The sequence below is a fragment of the Sorex araneus genome, chromosome X, assembly GCF_027595985.1.
Source record: "Sorex araneus isolate mSorAra2 chromosome X, mSorAra2.pri, whole genome shotgun sequence".
Classification (NCBI taxonomy): domain Eukaryota; kingdom Metazoa; phylum Chordata; class Mammalia; order Eulipotyphla; family Soricidae; genus Sorex; species Sorex araneus.
In genome coordinates, this window is record NC_073313.1 from 288,872,098 (window position 1) to 288,890,112 (window position 18,015).

The following is an 18,015-nucleotide window of genomic DNA, read 5'->3' on the forward strand; positions in this document are numbered from 1 at the left end:
GGATTGCTTTACCTAATCATGGAGGCTTATTGTTTCATATGAATTTCAGGAGTCTTAAACTACAATTTTTAAAAAATTATGTAAAATAGAGATGTGACCCCTGGGGCCGCACGCATGTGCGGCTCCTCCACAGCTGCACGAGCGTGAATCCAGACCCAGCTGAACCAACTTCAACATGGACTGCTCCTTGCAGATTGTCTCCAGACAGAGAACTAAACCACGACCCCATGCCCGCCCAGGAGGGGAAAGGTATTTCTCTCTCTCTCTCGCCTGTCCCTTCCCGGGGATGAAGGGCTTGGGGACCGCCATATTATGACGACCACAGATGGGGTTTACCAGCTTGCAATGATCCGGAAGAAATCTCCCTGGACTTAGTTGTTAAAGTACAGAAATACAAAACCTCATATCTCTTCACAACAGGTCTGACTCTAGTGGGGTACTCCTAATAATAATGGTGAGGTTTGTGTTGAAATATTGAATGTAACCAAAGTAAATAGAAAGTAAAGTGAAATTTATGAGTTACAAGGCGGGGGGGGGTGCGGGGGTGGGGGGGATGGGAGGTGTAGTGTGGTTGTTTTTTTTTTTTTTGTCTTCGGTGGTGGCATATGGGCACTGGTGAAGGGATGGTTGTTTCAGCATTTTATGACTAAGACTTAAGCCTGAAAGCATTGTAATTTTCCACCTGGTGATTCAATAAAATAAAATTTTTTAAAAATTATGTAAAATAGTACAAAAGTCTCAACTCTAGTTTTCCCTGATGAACTTAATGTAACCATGGAATGAACTATATTATCAATTTTGTCAAATTATGTACTAGAACCAGGGGAAGATGATTCCTTATTTATAGGTTCGATGAACACCCAAAGGGATAGAATTATATAGAGGGTTGGTTGGTTACCCAAGAGGTATCTTGGAAAATTTCTTAGAATCTCACATACCCAGTGAGGAAATGGATCTAAAGGAATCTTAACCACTAATTGGCTGAGGGAAACTGGAAGAAGAGAATAAAATTAATTATGTAGAAAGAGGAACAATAGCTGAGCACACCATATTGGAACAGAATTGGAAGAATTTATGAACCTGGAAAGATTATAAATGAATCTGATAGTAACATACAGAAATGGCATTAAAGAAATTCTTGTGACTTTTTAAAACATTCATTTTTTGTATTTTCCTTAAATTGCCACATAATGTCTCGAGTTTTAAAGATATTATAATTATGTTGAGAAATTTCAGTGACATCTGTTTTTCCTAAAGTGTTTGTAATAAGGATCAGGATTAGAATCATAGAACAATCATCAGAAAGCCTTAAGACACTGGAAAGTATATAATTAGAGAATTCTATAATAGAGACCAAATTTAGAAATTGGGCAGAATTGAGCCTGGAAAGGTAACATACTGAGTGTCTCATCAGGAAAATATTGAGTGTATCATTTTAAAGAAATGATTTCGCTGCAAAGAAAATTAGAATTTCAAGCTTAGAAGTGTTGGCCAGATAAACATTTCAGAGGTTTTTCAGTCTTCATTGGTGAATAAAAAATAAAGTAGAAAATAATAGTAATAACCACTGTTTTTTTTTTTTTTTTTTTTTTTTTGCTTTTTGGGTAACAGCCAGTGATGTACAAGAGTTATTCCTGGCCCTGCACTCAGGAATCACCCTTGGCGGTGCTCAGAGGACCATATGGGATGCTGGAAATTGAACCCAGGTCAGCCACATGCAAGGCAAATGCCCTACCCGCTGTGCTATTGCTCCAACCCACCACTGTGTTTTGGATGCCTATTATATTCTGGCTGCTGCTGTGTGTGAAGCAATTTTTTTTAGCTCATCTAATCTTTTACAACTCTTATCAGATAAGAAATTTAATTATACCTTCTATATAAGAAAGCAGAAGCTAAGGGCGTTCCCAAAGTCACTTGGTTAATAACTGATGGATCCTCGTTCCTGGTTGCAGATGACATACAACAAGCATATAATTTCTACTACTGTGCATTATGTTGCTGTCTTTCAAAGAAAGGAGAGTGTCACAGAGAGGAATGAATGGAAGGAGTGATGATAAATGGGTTCAAATGGCCAGTATCCTGTTAACAGATTAGATTTCACTCTGGGTAGAAGATTAAGGGAGGTGAAAAAACTCAAGAACAGTTCAAGACAGGTATAAAAAGTTGTATGTTTTTGCATGCAGCTTAAGTTGACTTAAAAGTCACTCAGTAGGCAATGATCTTGGGGACAGGAGCTGGGGGCACAGCTGACTGTGCTTCGGGCTCACTCTGGCTCTGCTCATGGCCCACTCCTCAGAGGACCACATGACATCGTGGACTCAATCTTGTTTTCTCCATGTGAGGCAAGTGCCTTACTCACTGGACTCTCTCTGGGCCCTGCAGTGAAGTTCTGCACCTTTATATTTACAAGATTGAAATTCAAGTGGTTTAGGCCTATGATGCAATGAGAATATTATAGGTGTAAACCTGGATATGCCATTAACACGATTTATAACTATTAAAATGATATTTTTGCTGTGTGGATGGAGCCTAAGTTTCCTGAACTGATATATGTGAGAGAGTCGTATTACTATCACAGGGTTTGCTGATCTATTTTCATTTCATTTACAGTATTTTAGATTTGTAATGATAAAGGTACCTATTGAGAATTTTTATTCTAATCATAAACAGGGAGGATGTAGATGAATATTGTTTCAACTTATAAAATTTAAGTATTCAAGATTATGTTAGCGGTCAAATTGTACTTTCCAGAAAAAGTGCACCTATTTCTAGTCCTTTTATCGGGAGGAAAAATTAAACAACTATAATGTATTTGGTCTTATTATTACTAATAGTTTTGGCATATATAAATATATAACTGCATTTGCATATTCATATATAAATAGCGTTTGTATTTAAAATCTTTGAACTTATTTCATTTCTTAAATAAATTAAAAGCTGATAAAATATCTTTACATCTCTACTTCAGTTGAAACTAGAATGACTTTGGCGAATTGGAATCTGTTTTCTAAGATCTTCCCTGGTTAGACAACAAGCCAGGAGGTTCCTTGTGATGCATTCTGTTTCTTAACAGCAGAGCATCAAACACTATTTGCTTCATCTTGGAGCTCCTATTCTCCCAAACCCCAGGCATCTGTCGCCGGTTTCTCACAGTGGGAAGGGCTGTTTCGCAGGTCACCTACGTGTCTGCCGGTCTGACTCTACCCTTTGAAAACCACAGACCGCGTCTGCGGGGCGCGGGGCGCGGGGCGCGGGAGGGAACTCCCGCCAGTGGGGGCGGGGAGCGGCCCGGCCAGGCTTCCTCGGCTGAAGGGCTCGGCAGGTGCGGGGACTCCGCAGGTGCTGCCATGGGGAACGTGCCCTCGGCCGTGAAGCACTGTCTCAGCTACCAGCAGCTGGGCCGCGAGCAGCAGTGGACTCGGGACCCCGGGGCAGGGGCGCTGCAGCCCGTGCAGGTACGGCTCGCGCCCGGCCCACCCCGCCCGCCCGCCCGCGCCCGGCCCGCCGACCCCCGCCCGCGCCCGGCCCTCCCCGGCCAGGCACCTCCTCTCCGCCTCCCGCAGTTACTCCGCGCTTTGCTGCCACCATCCCCGCACCTTCCCCCAGCATCCCCGCGCCTTCTTTCAGCATCCCCGCATCTTTCCCGCCTGCATCCCCGTATCTTTTCGTCCTGTATCCCGTATCTTTCCCTTCCCCTCCTGCATCCCCGCATCTGCCCCCAGCATCCCCGCACCTTCCCTCACAGCATCTATGCACCTCCCCCCAGCATCCTTGCATCTTTCCCCCAGCACCCCCGCGCCTCCCCCCGCCCGTCTCTCCCACCCCCTACCCCGGTCTTCCTGGCGAGGCAGCGGCCTAGGCCTCACGGCCTGCAGGCCTTTTGTCCTTTTCTGTCGGGTGCGCTGAGACCCTCACCTGTAGACCCCAAATCCCTCCCAGGCCCATTGGGTGCTCCTTCATCTCCCCTCGGGAAGGAAGCGTTATGTGATTGCAGCCCAGCCGTAAGCGCCCCTCCAGGATTAGGGCCTTCATTTTCGGCTCATTCCTCATACCATGTGACAAGGACAACAGATGCATAAAAAGAAAAATAGTGAGACAGAATGTAAGGAAAGCAATGCAGGTTAGAAAAGAACGCAAGGCAGGGTTAAATGGCTCTTCGCATCGGTAATTACGGTAATTACTCCTCCCCAGTGAAGCTTCAATGCACTGCAAGGCTGGGTGGGGGCAGGGCATATAGAGCTCTTCAGGCTAAAATTCATTCATGTGTGATTCCTAAAAGTCGTTTTTAAGACAATACTTAATTGTATTCACATTTTTGTTTGTTTTAGTACACTCAATCTGAAATGGCTAGGAAATAAAATCTTTATAAAATATTTTTTGCTTAAGTGATAGTTAAATTAATATTTAAAGTAGCACTGCATCATCATCGTCCTTTGTTCATAGATTTGCTCAAGCGGGCACCAGTAACGGCTCCATCGTGAGACTTGTTGTAAAGTAAGGGAGAAAAGGTAGGACTAGAAAGGGTCTAGCTATTTATAAAAATATGTTCTGCTAGGGCCTTGCCTTACAAGTGACCACCGAATGCAGAGCCAGGAAAAAGCCCTGAGCACTGCCAGGTGCGCCCCCAAACAAAACACACCATTTATTTCTGACCATCTTCCCAGCATAGTTAATTATACTAATGGTACATTTTAGTAGACCCAGTAGAGTTTGCTGTAGATTTAGGTAAATTATTCCAATGTAGGGATCTATTTTCTTAAAGTTTTACAGTTAATTCTTTTTTTCAGTTCTACTTAGCATTGTGTTTAATAGTGACCTTAGCTTTCTCTACAAATGAGGAAAGCTTGGCTTTGTGTGTTCTTTCAACAGAAACATTTGTATTGAAATAGCACTGGAGTCAGACGGACTGAAAGCAAGCTTCAGGTGGTGCAGAGAGAAAGCTGGTTTTGACAATCCTACTGATGGCTCATTTTCCTTCGTTTTCTTACTTAACTTTTTCCATTGTAGCTTTTATCTTTTATATTCAGTCTACTACTAATCAGGAATTTGTAACTTTTAGTTTCCAAGTCTAAAAGGCCATTTGAGTCCCCCACCCTTGCGTTAAAATGGAATTTCATTTTCCCCAATCACTTTCTTTTTGTGGGTTTGGGGAACAATAATTGAATCTAGGCTCCTAAATGTGAATGCCTACTTTGCTCTACTAAAAAGTAGAAGTATGGCAAATGAAAATGGCCAGGATGACTGAACAAGGAATAATAAAAATAGGACTTAGGTATCCCTATCAGTTGAAGACACTTTTTGTGCTACTTGAGAAAAATAACCAGATTTTATTATTTTTTTAGTCTTCCAAATGTTTTGCCTGGGAAACTTATTTATTCCTAAAACACAGCTTAAAGTTGATAAGTTTCTTTTCCCGCTTAGAGTTCTCCTTTTCTGTGATGTACTAACCATTTGTGTAGGACTGTATTTTGTTCAGAACTTAGCGAAAAACTTAAATTATTTTCTTCTATTTGAACTCAGAGCAGTAGTGACTTATTTTTTGTATTTTTTATTATAGAGCCATGATTTATAAAGTTATAAATAATAGTTGCGTTCTAGGTACATGGAGTTCAGCACCAATCCCTCAACCGGCATTCCCTCCAGCAGTGCTCCTGGATTCCCTCCCCAGCTCAACCTCCACCCTTGCCTGGACACTTGACTGGCGTGTGGCTGGTGGAACCTGTGTGTGGCTATCTGGTGCTACCCCTCACATCTCTGGTCTAACGAATGCCCATTGATTCTTGTTCACTTTTTTCCCCTTTGATTTCTTTTCTTCTCTGTGACAGCTGGCTTTTGACTTATTGACTTAGCTTCTATCTGTCACTGTCACTGTCACTGTCATCCCATTGCTCATCGATTTGTTCGAGCGGGCACCAGTAACGTCTCTCATTGAGAGACTTATTGTTACTGTTTTTTGGCATATCCAATACACACAGGTAGTTTGTCAGGCTCTGCTGCGGGGGCTCCATACTCTCCGTAGCTTGCAAGGCTCTCCGAGAGGGGCGGAGGAATCGAACTCGGGTCAGCCGTGTGAAAGGCGAATGCCCAATGGCTGTGCTATCGCTCCAGCCTAGCTTCTATCCAATAGCATAAATTTGCTGCTTTAAGCCCTTCATTGTTCTTCAGTTTCCTGGACTGGCTCGGGCCTATGTTTATCTGGTAAATGCTCTTTATGACTTTTTTTCTTTTTGGGTCACACTTGGCACAGCTTGTGGGGAATGTATGTGGTGCTGGGATGGAACCTGGGTCTGCCAGGTACAAGGCAAACCCTTACCGGCAGTATCGGCATTCTGGTTCCCTTCTACACTTCTTTCCACACTCACGGTTTTGATGCCGGTGGGTCCACAGGTGACTTGTGTGAAGTGAGGAGAAAAACAGTCACTTTCTCCCCATCTGCCTCTGCCATCTGGGACCCAGGGTTACTGGGTTCTTGTCTCGCCTCCCAGAAAGGAATTTCAGGAGTAGACAAGCAGTGAGATAAATAGATTTTATTTGGAGGGTTTTTGAAGGTGTGGAGGGGGAGAGAGTGAGTGACACACAGAGAGAGAGAGAGAGAGAGAGAGAGAGAGAGAGAGAGAGAGAGAGAGACACTCAAGAGAGAATGTGAGCTTTTCTAAGGGAGAGCCCCTAGACACATCCCAGCGTGAAAGTCCACATCTCAAGAGGGGAGATGCGGGTGACAGATACAGATCTGCTTAGGCACCACATGTGCTCAACCATGAGGGCACAAGCAGCACATGGGCTCGGGCAGCATATGTGCACCCTTCCTTTGTTCAAGATGGCCTTTATAGGGTTTCTCCAACCTGCCCCCATGTGGGGCTTCTACCTAGATCTAACTCCATTGCTAAAGAGGTTACCAGGGAGGTTGGGAGTGGTGATGGTCTTCTTTGTGCTGAATCACTAAAGTTAGGGTAGCACTGCATTGTAGCACCCGTTGTTCATCAATTTGCTCGAGCGGACACCAGTAATGTCTCCATTGTGAGACTTGTTGTTACTGTTTTTGGCATATCGAATACACCATGGGTAGCTTGCCAAGATCTGCTGTGTGGGTGGGATACTCTTGGTAGCTTGCTGGGCTCTCCCGGAGGGTTGGAGGTATTTGAGAGATTTTCTTCATCGGAAGGGGTCCAATCTCCTCATGATCCATTGCTGCTCACGGTCTTATCAGGCCTTAGTTCCTGCTTCTCCTGTTTTCTGCAAGGTCGGCTTTTGACATTGCCTTGAGAGGGGGCCTTTCCTGTCTTGCCTACATCTGCTTCAGTTACTGGTTGTGTTTTAGTGTCTTCCTGGTTTCTATTTCTCTCTCTAAGATATAATACTGGTTCTTTCTGACCCTTGGTGTCATGCTAGAATCTCTCAAAAGCAATCTTAGGGTCCAGTATTTCCAAACTTTAATTGAGATGCTCTCTGTTACTACCTGAGGCCTTCCCTCTGAAGGAAGAGAGTCACAATTTATTCTGTTATTCAAACCACAAACCAGGAGCATATCCCCGCCCCCCCCTCCTTTAGTATCACTAAGCTCTGCAGTTGGTTTTTTTAGCCTTGAAATTCTCTTAAATCTGTTTCCTCAAATATACTGTTATACCACCAATTTTTTTGTTGCTACCAATTTTACGTTTTGTTTAAACTTAAAAAAAATTATTTTGGTGTAGACAAAAACCACAACTCTTGATGCAATCCTAGAGTTAAAATTGAGTAGATAACAAGGCTCCAATATTAAAGTCAATATGTATAAAAATTTTACTTTTTGTATGAAAATTGTTTTATCTGACCACGCAGTTGTCACGTCCTTGTTTAACAATTTATTGAGCTTTTATTTATTTATTTATTTATTTATTTTTGGTTTTTGGGTCACACCTGGCGATGCACAGGGGTTACTCCTGGCTCTGCACTCAGGAATTACTCCTGGCGGTGCTCAGGGGACCATATGGGATGCTGGGATTTGAACCCGGGTCGGCCGCGTGCAAGGCAAACGCCCTACCCGCTATGCTATCACTCCAGCCCCTTTATTGAGCTTTTAATTGCTAGTTGAGCCTCTTATATTATTATTTTTGCTTGTTGGATTTCATTGGCTTCTCTGCTACTTTCCCTTTCAGCACTGGTGTGCTCCCGCTGGACTTTCAGTACTGAGGGATTAGGAGGCCACTTGATCCAGTGGCTTCAGGCAACATGGTCTGGGCCATTGGGTTGACATGGAGGCAGCTGGGAGAGGTGGGTGTAACTGTACTGGGGCAGTGGGGGTTGCCCACCCCGACTCAGAGAAGACCCAGAGTTCTAGTCTGGCCACCAGTTTGGTGTCTCTGCAGAGAATATTCATGAAGCTGTGGAACTGAGCCATGGCTGCAGTAGTGGGATGGGTGTGTCTGCTGGGGCTTCGACAGGGCTGGTACTGGGCCAATTGCTCCCTTGTGCACACTCTAATTTTTAACTGAGGGGATTCAGGTGTTTTCATGAATCGGAGCTCCCTGCAGAGTTAGGTGGGAATCAGTAGAGCAGGGCTGGTGGGTGAGTCAACATTAGAGGAGAATATACTTTCAATTTTATTTTTTAAATTCATTTTATCTATTTAATTTTTCTTTTGGGGCCATATCTGGTGATGCTCAGAGTTAATCCTGGCACTACACTCAGGAATTACTCCTGGTGGTGCTCTGGAAACCATGTGGGATCAGGAGATCAAAGCCGGGTTAGCTGCGTGCGAGGCAAGCACCCTACCTGCTGTACTGTCGCTCTGGCCCCTGTACTATCATTTAAAAATGCCATTATTTTTCACATGGACTATTGTGATCCCTTAAGATCACTGTACAATTAGTTGCAAGACGGTTTTTGGTTCACAACCACCTGTGAATTACTATTGCTCTTAGAGATGAGTTCCCACCCAAACTCTGAATGATCTTTTCATTGTGTTTTTCTGCAATTTCCTATGAAGCTATTCTTTCCAAGTTTTCTTTTGAGTTTTTAATCATATTTTCTCTAGAAATAGGGTCTTTGTTTGTTTGTCCTAATGCAGGAATATTATTTTAAATTATTTATTTACATTCACCCTTCATAACTCAAGTGATGCAATCTCATAAAATCTCTTCCAAACTTTCAAGGTAAGTAGGCTTTATTATATTACACAATATGTTGTTAGCTTACATGTATATTGTTAGTTACATATTTAGTGGTGATTATTTGATGATTAATTCCCTAAAGTACTCTAAAGTGTAATAAAAATAAGGAAAATATCTATCACAGGATTATAAATAACTAATGGAAGAGCTGGTTACTGTTTGGTGGTCAATATATACTGTTGAATGAATAATGGATGTTTACCTTCTACCTACCTTTTGCCATACTTTGATCATTCTTACGAAAGACTGAAATTCTTTCTAGATCTATGGAATCCTAAACAATAATTGAACAATTTAGCACAATGATAGTTGAATGAATGCTAAAGTGTTAGAAAGACGTGTCAATAAGATTTGATTTTTAGGGAGAATATATTGAATATTATTATTGAGTTTACCTTCTCATCTCATAAAACCTAATCATATTTTGATGAGTTGAAGTTTAGAATCGATCCTGGAGGCTGTGAAGAGAGCTTAATACCCCACCACAATAGTAAAATCTAAATCCTAGTGCTCCCTTTTAAGTACCTTAGATTTCTAAAAACTAAGGTATAGGTTATGTGAGGTTAAGTCTACATTGTATCCTCATCCTGACGCTGATTGAGAGCCCTCAGTCCATTCTGTCAGAAAATCAAACACCGTTACACAGACTTTTGCAAGGAGGATATTAGGGTAAGTGAAGTCAGAAGAAAAGGGACAGATGCAACATCTCTGTGTGGAATGTAACACACACTGCCATGAGACTACAGATTGTACCTGACATCCCACATCTCTTGAGAACCTGCCAGGTGCTCAGTCCAAGCATTGCTGGTGTGGCCCCTAAACAAAACAACAATAAAAGATACTCAGCAAGATAGTAACGAAGATCCAAAGGCAACATAAAGGGGGAACGGGCACCAGAACTGAGTGGGTAGTGGGGGATAAGGACATGGAGGGAAGCTGGGACCCTTGGGAGACGGAGATGGGCCCACTGGTAATGGGGGTGCTGTTAGAATTATGTCCAAGAGAAACCGTTATTAATACTACTCTGAATTTTGTAAAAAGAAAAGAAAGGCTGTATTGCAGTCCAGAGTGCAGGAAGGGTAGGAACGTTGCTTTGGTTTATGTGTCCCTTGTTTCAAGGAATATTTGTAGAAGTGGAAAGAGGGACTTGAAATTAATCTCTTCTCCACTTATTGAAAAATAGGAGGTGTATTTCACGACTAACAGGCTGGAGGACACTTCTGACTTATTTCGGAAGTAAAAGGCAAGAAGGACGTGGGTAGGGGTTTTCCGAGTGTGTGTTTGAAGTTCCTACCTGCAAACCGTAGATCTTGCAGTGGTGGCATATTTGCGTCTACAGAGCAGTGCCTGCAAAACAGCGTGAAAGGGTTGTTTTCTCCAACTTCCATCTCAGGCACCAAATATGGTCCCTTAAGCAGGACCAGAAGTCATCCCTCAGTGCAATGCCAGGAATAAGCCCTGAACATATCTGGATGTGGGCCCCACCCTCCCTATAAAGAAGAGTTATTATTTTTGTCTAATACAATTTATCAATGTCAGTTAGCGTTATTTATTTAGTATTATTTTATATGGCCCTGCCACTTTGGAACTACAATTTCTGTCTTTGAATGTTTATTGTTCATAAAATTTATTACTTGGTGTTAAGGAGGGGGGGGAGCTTTTGAAATTTAACCTAAATCAGCTATATTTCTGCTTATATTTAAACCCCGGATCATATGATTACTTTTTTTTTTCATTTGGAACTCTGTAGTTGTTAGAACATTTGCTTAAATACCTTTTAGAGGAGGGATTTTTCAGGAAGGAAACCCAAAACCACACTGCTATTGTGTGTTTGTAAATTGTGAGGCGTTGTCAGTGTGTAGGGTCTTAGAGCTGCTCATGGAGATTGTGTTAGTGTGTGGGCCCATTTGTTCGCTCCTTAGTATAACCATTTCTATGGTTCCCACTGTGGTGAGGCTTGTGCATAGTTGTTTGCAGGGCTTCCTGGGGGCATTGTTTTGTTTGTGGTGCTTGGTTGTAGGGTTGTAGTCCTCACATATATATTTGTTATTTGTTATGCTTGCTTATTTCTCACATAGGAGAGATCACTCTGTGTCTGCCCTGCCTCCTGACTAAATCACTGAGCATGGCATGCTCTAGTTCCATCCCCGTGTCAGAAAATTGCATGCTTTTGTCTCGTCTCATAACCAAGTAGTATTTCATTGTTACTACTGAAATGGAGATAAACCCAATGAATTCATGGGTTTATATATCAATATAAAACGTACATTTTTCTGGAAATCAAATGTTGGCTATAATTTTATCATGAAATCTAAATATTGAAGGATAGGGTCAAAATTTGGGCTGAACGGAATTATGGGAAACAAGCTTATAAAAATTTAATGTATAAGGGATCAAATTCTAAAGTAGGAATAAAAACCTGTGTGAACAATGGCACATGTTTCTCAGAGAAGAAAGGGCTTTGATACAAGTAAAAAGGAGCCAGTCTTTTTTAAGTAGTGAAAATCAGAGACGCCATTTATATGTCTCATCACAGGTAGGTAGAGGAGACAACTCAGCTTGTGTCTGGGACGGTATAAGTCAGGCAGGAGGCTCACAGAAGGCTGATGGGCTGTTTGGAGGTCAGAGGGTGATGGATACATTCAGTGAAGGGTTTGGGGAGATGGTGCAGCTGTCATCAGAGAGCTGAGTTTCCAGCTAGAGAAATCAAAAGACTTGAGCCTCATTAAAACTGGAAAGGCAGAGAATTCTGTGGGGGTTCTACGGCAGACAATGGCTGTTGGATTATAATATGTTGGGGAATAAAGAAAGAACAGGGTTACGTGATAAAGTAGGTGAGTGAGACTCAATAATGGTGAATAAATGTAAGTCTTTGAGTAACTCAGCACTAGCCAAGTTTTAGATTTGTTGCATTTCAAGAGTTCTATTCTCTCAAGAATAAAGGCCATGCCCTTTGGGGATGCCTTTAATTTTTTTGAGTTCTGGCTGCACTGGGGAGAAAGTTCCTGGTCAAGGCCATTCACATGTTTATTCCCCAAAATAATTGCCTGACGCAAGCATACTGAAACGAAGGACTGAACCCCTGACATTTTCCCTGAGAGGTGTCCAGCAGCAGGTAAGGTACTTCTCAGTAGTCCAGTTAGGACCACGGAGCTGTAGAATCCTGAGCACCACCAATTATGACACCAGGAACAAAACCTAGAGGAGCCATGAAACTTGAATCTTGGTGTCTTCCCTTTAGAGTATGCTCACCAGTATCTTATAAGAGATGAAATAATTTTCATGTCCTTTCAGTGTTTCATTCTGTACTGAACTATAACTGTTACTCTGTAGAAGTCAGCTCTAGTTTTATTTTAGTTGATGGCGTGGCTGAGTGTTCAGTATGCACTAAGTCATGCCTCATTGCTTTGTACAAAGTAGGTTATTTAATTTTCAAAAAGATCAATGTTCTCTATTTAGGATGTGCACAGATTACATAACTTGATCACAGTGGACAGCTAATGGGTAGCAGAGCTGGGAGTTGAATTCAGGTAGTTTTACTTCTGTCACCCACAGTTTTCATGACTGAAGCAATACTTCCTGCATGTTTCATGTGATTGGAATCATCTGGGGTGTTTATTTAAATGTACTGGTCTGATTCAGTAGTCACACCAACTATGTTTGTTGTAGCTATGCCGTATTTTGAAGACAAGGGTGACTCATGCTACCACCCCCTTATTCCGGTACCCACCCTCAGTGTCGGCTGTCAATTTTGTTTTCTGTAATCAGCTTTCCAAAGACCCTGACTCTTGCCCTTGAAATACTCCCATGAGTCTCAGCTTCCCTTCTCAACTTTGAGGCTGAGACTAGAATTCTGTCTGGAATAGAATTGAATTGGATACAAAAGGAAAAACAAGTTGCTTTCCAATAAATTTCCTGTTCCCTTCAATCTCTGATCCTTTCTGTCCTTGAATTTCTGTTGGCTCCTGTATTCCTTACTTTCTCTCAGTCCAGCTGGCTGTCATATCCTTCCCTCCCCCACCCTGTGTGCTTGTTTTTTTCATTAATTCCGAAGTTTTCTAAGTCTCCTGGCTTTGTATATGCTTATTCATTCTGTGTTGTAACTTCCCCTGACCCTTTATTCTCTCCTTGTCTAGTCTCAGTTTAGTTTTTATTTAGTTTTTTTTTCTTTTCCTGGATCTATGTAGATCTTTAACTGCAGTCAGTCTAATGTTATGGAAGATATTGAGATAATAAGGTAAAGGAAAAAATCACTTATTTGCAGACTGTACTTTTAACAGAAATTCCTTTTAACTCTATTATAAAAAACAACATGGAGTACCTCAGATTTTTTTTCTGCTAATCTCTATTGTTTGTCAAACTGCATGAATTAGATGTATTTTACCCATGAAAGGATTTTGTTTCATTGAAATAGAAGCAGAGAGCACATGAGTGCCTGTATCAGGATTTATACTTTTAATTCTTATATTTAGCTGCCGCTGGCATTCTGGTTATCTTCCTATGCCTGTAGATAATTTGATTCTATGATCCTCCATGGACAGTTTCAGATGATTCATTAATGAGAGTTTTCTGGACAATACTGTCTCAGTACTTCATAATGAGAGTATTTTAAACATTGGAATAATTTTTAGCAATGTACAGCCTAATCATAATCATTCAGTAGAAAGCTCTTTTTAATAAAATTTCCAGACACCATTTCTGAGAACTTGTTTCCAATACATTCATTCTGAGGTCAGATTTTATAATAGAGAGTTTTATAAATAATTCTAAGCATTTAGGTTCTTAGGGGTTTATATCACTATTTGTATTTGAATCCAAACACATGTTCACTATAAGAAACTAATTCTTTTTTCCATGGTCAAGGATAAAAGGGCTGTGGCCTAGCTGTCTGATACCTGCAAAGTGGTGAGGACTGTGGTGGGGGGAGGGGGAAGTTACTATACAATCACTGCAGATTCTGTTCCGAGAGATCCATCCAGACCATATTTTTATTTCTCATTGATGTATTCATCTGGAAGAATTGGTTCCTCATTTTGGCATATTCCTCTGAGAAGAATTGATTTCTCATTTTCCCATTTCTATTGTCATTTGTTTCACTCTATTTCTTCTGTAATCCTTACTTCAAGTTCAGTTGGAAACTTCAGGCTGGAAGTTGGTGTAGAGGAAGTGAACGATGCTAATGGCAATCCTTGTGATCAGGGAAGATTTTAGGTAACACAGGATTTGGATAAAAGACGTTTATGGTCAGAATTTCATGATTCAAAGTTTATGAACAAAATTAATATGGTAAAATCATGCAGAATTACTCATTTAATTATAAACATACTTGTGTTTGAACATATATATATCATTCTATATCTGTATCTGCACATATGCATAGATCATTTTCTGTGTCTACATATATTTATATCAGTCAACTCTATAGAACAGATTATACGTGACCCTCTCTAGGTCTATTTTACAGAATAAAATCTTAAGTTTTCTTTTTTTGTTGGTTTATCATAGTTTATCATAGGCCATGTAAATTCAGGGGATATAGATTCACCTTTTCATATGTGCTTAATATTCAGGATTTTCACCATCAAAAACACCCTAAACCTGTTCCTCACTCCTGATTTTTCTCTCTCATCACCACCATAGTTTTCACCATGGCTAGTTTTGTTTTAGTAATTTATATTCCATCTAGAAGTGATGACTTCCAGCAATATTTTTTTGGGGGTCATACCCGGCAATGCACATGGGTTACTCCTGCCTCTGCACTCAAGAATTACTCCTGGTGGTGCTCAAGGGACCATATGGGATGCTGGGAATTGAACCTGGTTGGCCATGTGCAAGGCAGACGCCCTCCCCACTTACAATTACTTCAGCCCCAATTGTTAATTTCTTCCTGACTTACTGCATGTAGCACAATCCCCTTAAATTCCATGTTTCCCCCCCCAAACTCATACACTTTTATTAAGTGTATTTTACTTTGATTTTTGTTGTTGTTGTTTTGGGGCTTTACCTGAAACAACAGTGTTCTCCGGGCTTACTCCTGGCTCTGCACTCACTCAGGGATGACTCCCAGCAAGTCCTTGGGGACCATATGGGTACTGGAGATTGAACCTGATTTGTGTGCAAAGCAAAAACCCTACCTGCTGCACCATCAGCCCTGTTAAAAATTGTAGTTTTAATGGTAGAGCAGCATTCTATTGACTATATTCCAGCTTCTTTGCTCAGTCAACTATTATTGAACATTAGGGTGACTTCATATTTTAACAATTGGAAATAATAGTTACTATGTAAAGAATGATGCACATTTCAGAGAAAATAAGGATTCACTCATCTTAAAGCCTGACAACTTATTATTATTATTTTTAATAATGTAGGAATACTTCTATTTGTTCAGCCATTTATTAAGCTGAATGAATTGGGCATAAACTCCACATTACTTTTTTAATTTTGCTGTATCATCGTGAGATAGAGTTACAAAGCTTTCATGTTTGAGATTCAGCCATACAATGATGGAACACATAACCCTCCACCACTGCACATTTTCTACCACCAATGTCCCAAGCATCCTTTCCCCGACACACATCCCACTCCTCACCCTGCCTTTATGGCAGACAATTTCCCCAATACTCTCTCTCTAATTTTGGGCATTATGTTTTGCTCGAATTTTCCTATCACCATTCAAGCCTACTTTCCAGGGGCAGATACTAGATAAATTATTTTCCATTGCTCATTTTGAATGTCACAAGAGCTCATGTGGCCGCAATTATAAATGTAAATTTCTAGATTGTAAATGGTTGGGTTCCAGAGACATCTCTGTATGGCACTAATCAATTTTGGGATTCAATTGGGAGTCTCTGGGTCAGGGCTGTTGGTGCACTAGTATAGCACCCAGAGGCAAATTGTGGGCATCACAGCCAGTCTGCTGGGTGGGCGGAGACCCGGGGAGGGGAAGCCCAGTTCCTTTGCCTCCATGCAGCCTGGAGATTTAGCCCTGGAACTTGAATACTGAGGCCTTGCTTATGGAAGCTCTTGGTCACTGGGGTTCCATCTGGAGTAGGCGGGGAGACTGATGATGGAGTCATCTGGGGTGCCCCGGTGATATTGGCTCGATATGGGGCCTGGAGAGATCTCCAACACTGTGGCTGACAAAGTTATTTTTTAAGCATTTAAATATATTTAAAAATGAGTGTATACAGTTTATAAGTGGTGAAATTCTCTTACAAGTATTCTCTTATGCCCTATTGCAAGCCACACTTTTGGGGCAGTGCTCAGTGGACCCATCTTTATGTTTCTGCATTGAAACAAAGTGACCTACCAGACATGATTCAATAGAATGAAATATCTTTGGTGTGTGGGAAGGGGCCACACTTTTAGTGCTTCGGGGTTCCTGCTGGCTCTATGCTCACTTGTGACAGTGGCTGCAGGACCCTATGCAGTGCTAGGGATGGGGTCAGCCACATTCACATGCAAGACAAGAACCTTAATGAAGTATCTCTTCATTAACTATTTACCATGTGTATAGTTCTACATTGAGAACTTAAGAAGAAAATATAATCACTTATTACCCAAAGAACCTAGATATTTAGATCAATAATAAATGTTTATATACCTAGTTTCTAGTTTCTAAATGTTATTACCACAGAATTCCAGAGTATAAACTTCAGGTTCTTTAAATCAAATTAACTGTTTTTCTAATACATAAAATCTGGCTTCAATTATATAAAATAATTTCTACACACAAGAATGAGAAGTTTTAGTTCCTATTTTTATATTGGCTTGTGATAGTTATATTTTAAATCCAGGTACTAAGTTTGGATGTTTGATATACCAATGTTTTTTGTTGTTGTTGGCTTTCACTGTAAGATCTGAGAAAGCAGAATGTAGCTATCTATTCACTTTTTCTGTGCTTCTGTTAACTCACATAATACACAGCACACATCTCACAACTCAGTTTTATCAGTGGAGGAACATTGAGGATCTAATGATCCCCTTGGGGCAGTGAGCGTCTTCCTTTCAGTGTTTATCTATATTTTTCAGTTTGGGATGTGGCTGGAAGTGACACCGATGGTGAGTGCATCAGATGTCACCTTGTTGCTTGCAACTTTTGAAGTCCCGCTTCCTTGGATTTGTGAAGTAAGGAAGTATTGATCACAGGAAACACCAACTACATAAAATAAGTTTAATATGGATTTTACTATGAAATGAGCATTTTATAAAATTTTTCTGGTGAACATTTTAACAAGCGCTGGGGTCTAGGAAGCTTGGCAAAAGGGAGGCAGGAAACCCCAAAGAGCACACGTCTGTCAGAAGTCTTTCCTTCTGGGCTTTTCTTCCAAATGTTTTTGGATCTTGAAGGAAGTGGAGTGGCTCCCTGCCACCACTTGCATACATCTGTGACCCACTGGGTGTACAGTCAGGCACTCACTTTAGAACTCTGTGCTCAATCACATTTATTTCACTCAGAAATAAAAGCTGATCAGAGGTTAATGTTGAAGTCAAAATAGGAATCTTAAACACAATTTCTACTCTGGAGAAACTTTGGTTTAAGGACCAAAAATTCCCAAATGTTAGATCTGTGGAATAATGTAAACTTGCATTTTACAGAAAGCTGGGAACCTGGTTAGAAGCTGAGGGCAGTTGTGAGTGCTGCTTGCATATGTTCTAGGTCTGTGTTTAAAAGGCTTTTGCAAGCGCTATGGAGAAACAGATGGAGTTATTCAGTGTTTCACTCGTAAATGTCTGCTATCACTTAGCCCTGATTCCCTTATGACACAATTTTAATATTTAATTTAATATAATTCTGCTGAACTTATGTTCTAGAAAATATTGAAAGGAAACGTTGGCCTAATGGAGATGGAACAAAACTAGCAAA

The 18,015-nt window shown here is 41.0% G+C and overlaps 1 protein-coding gene across 1 annotated transcript in view; it reads left to right on the forward strand.

Annotated features, from left to right (window-relative positions):
• The first annotated feature begins 3,126 nt into the window (after positions 1-3,126).
• LOC129399893 (3-hydroxy-3-methylglutaryl-CoA lyase, cytoplasmic-like) overlaps positions 3,127-18,015 on the forward strand; it is a 79,842-nt gene continuing 64,953 nt past the window's right edge. The window contains exon 1 of the mRNA XM_055121304.1: positions 3,127-3,455. Within this exon, the coding sequence (XP_054977279.1) occupies positions 3,348-3,455 (108 nt within the window). The 5' untranslated portion in view covers positions 3,127-3,347. The remainder of the gene's footprint in view (positions 3,456-18,015) is intronic.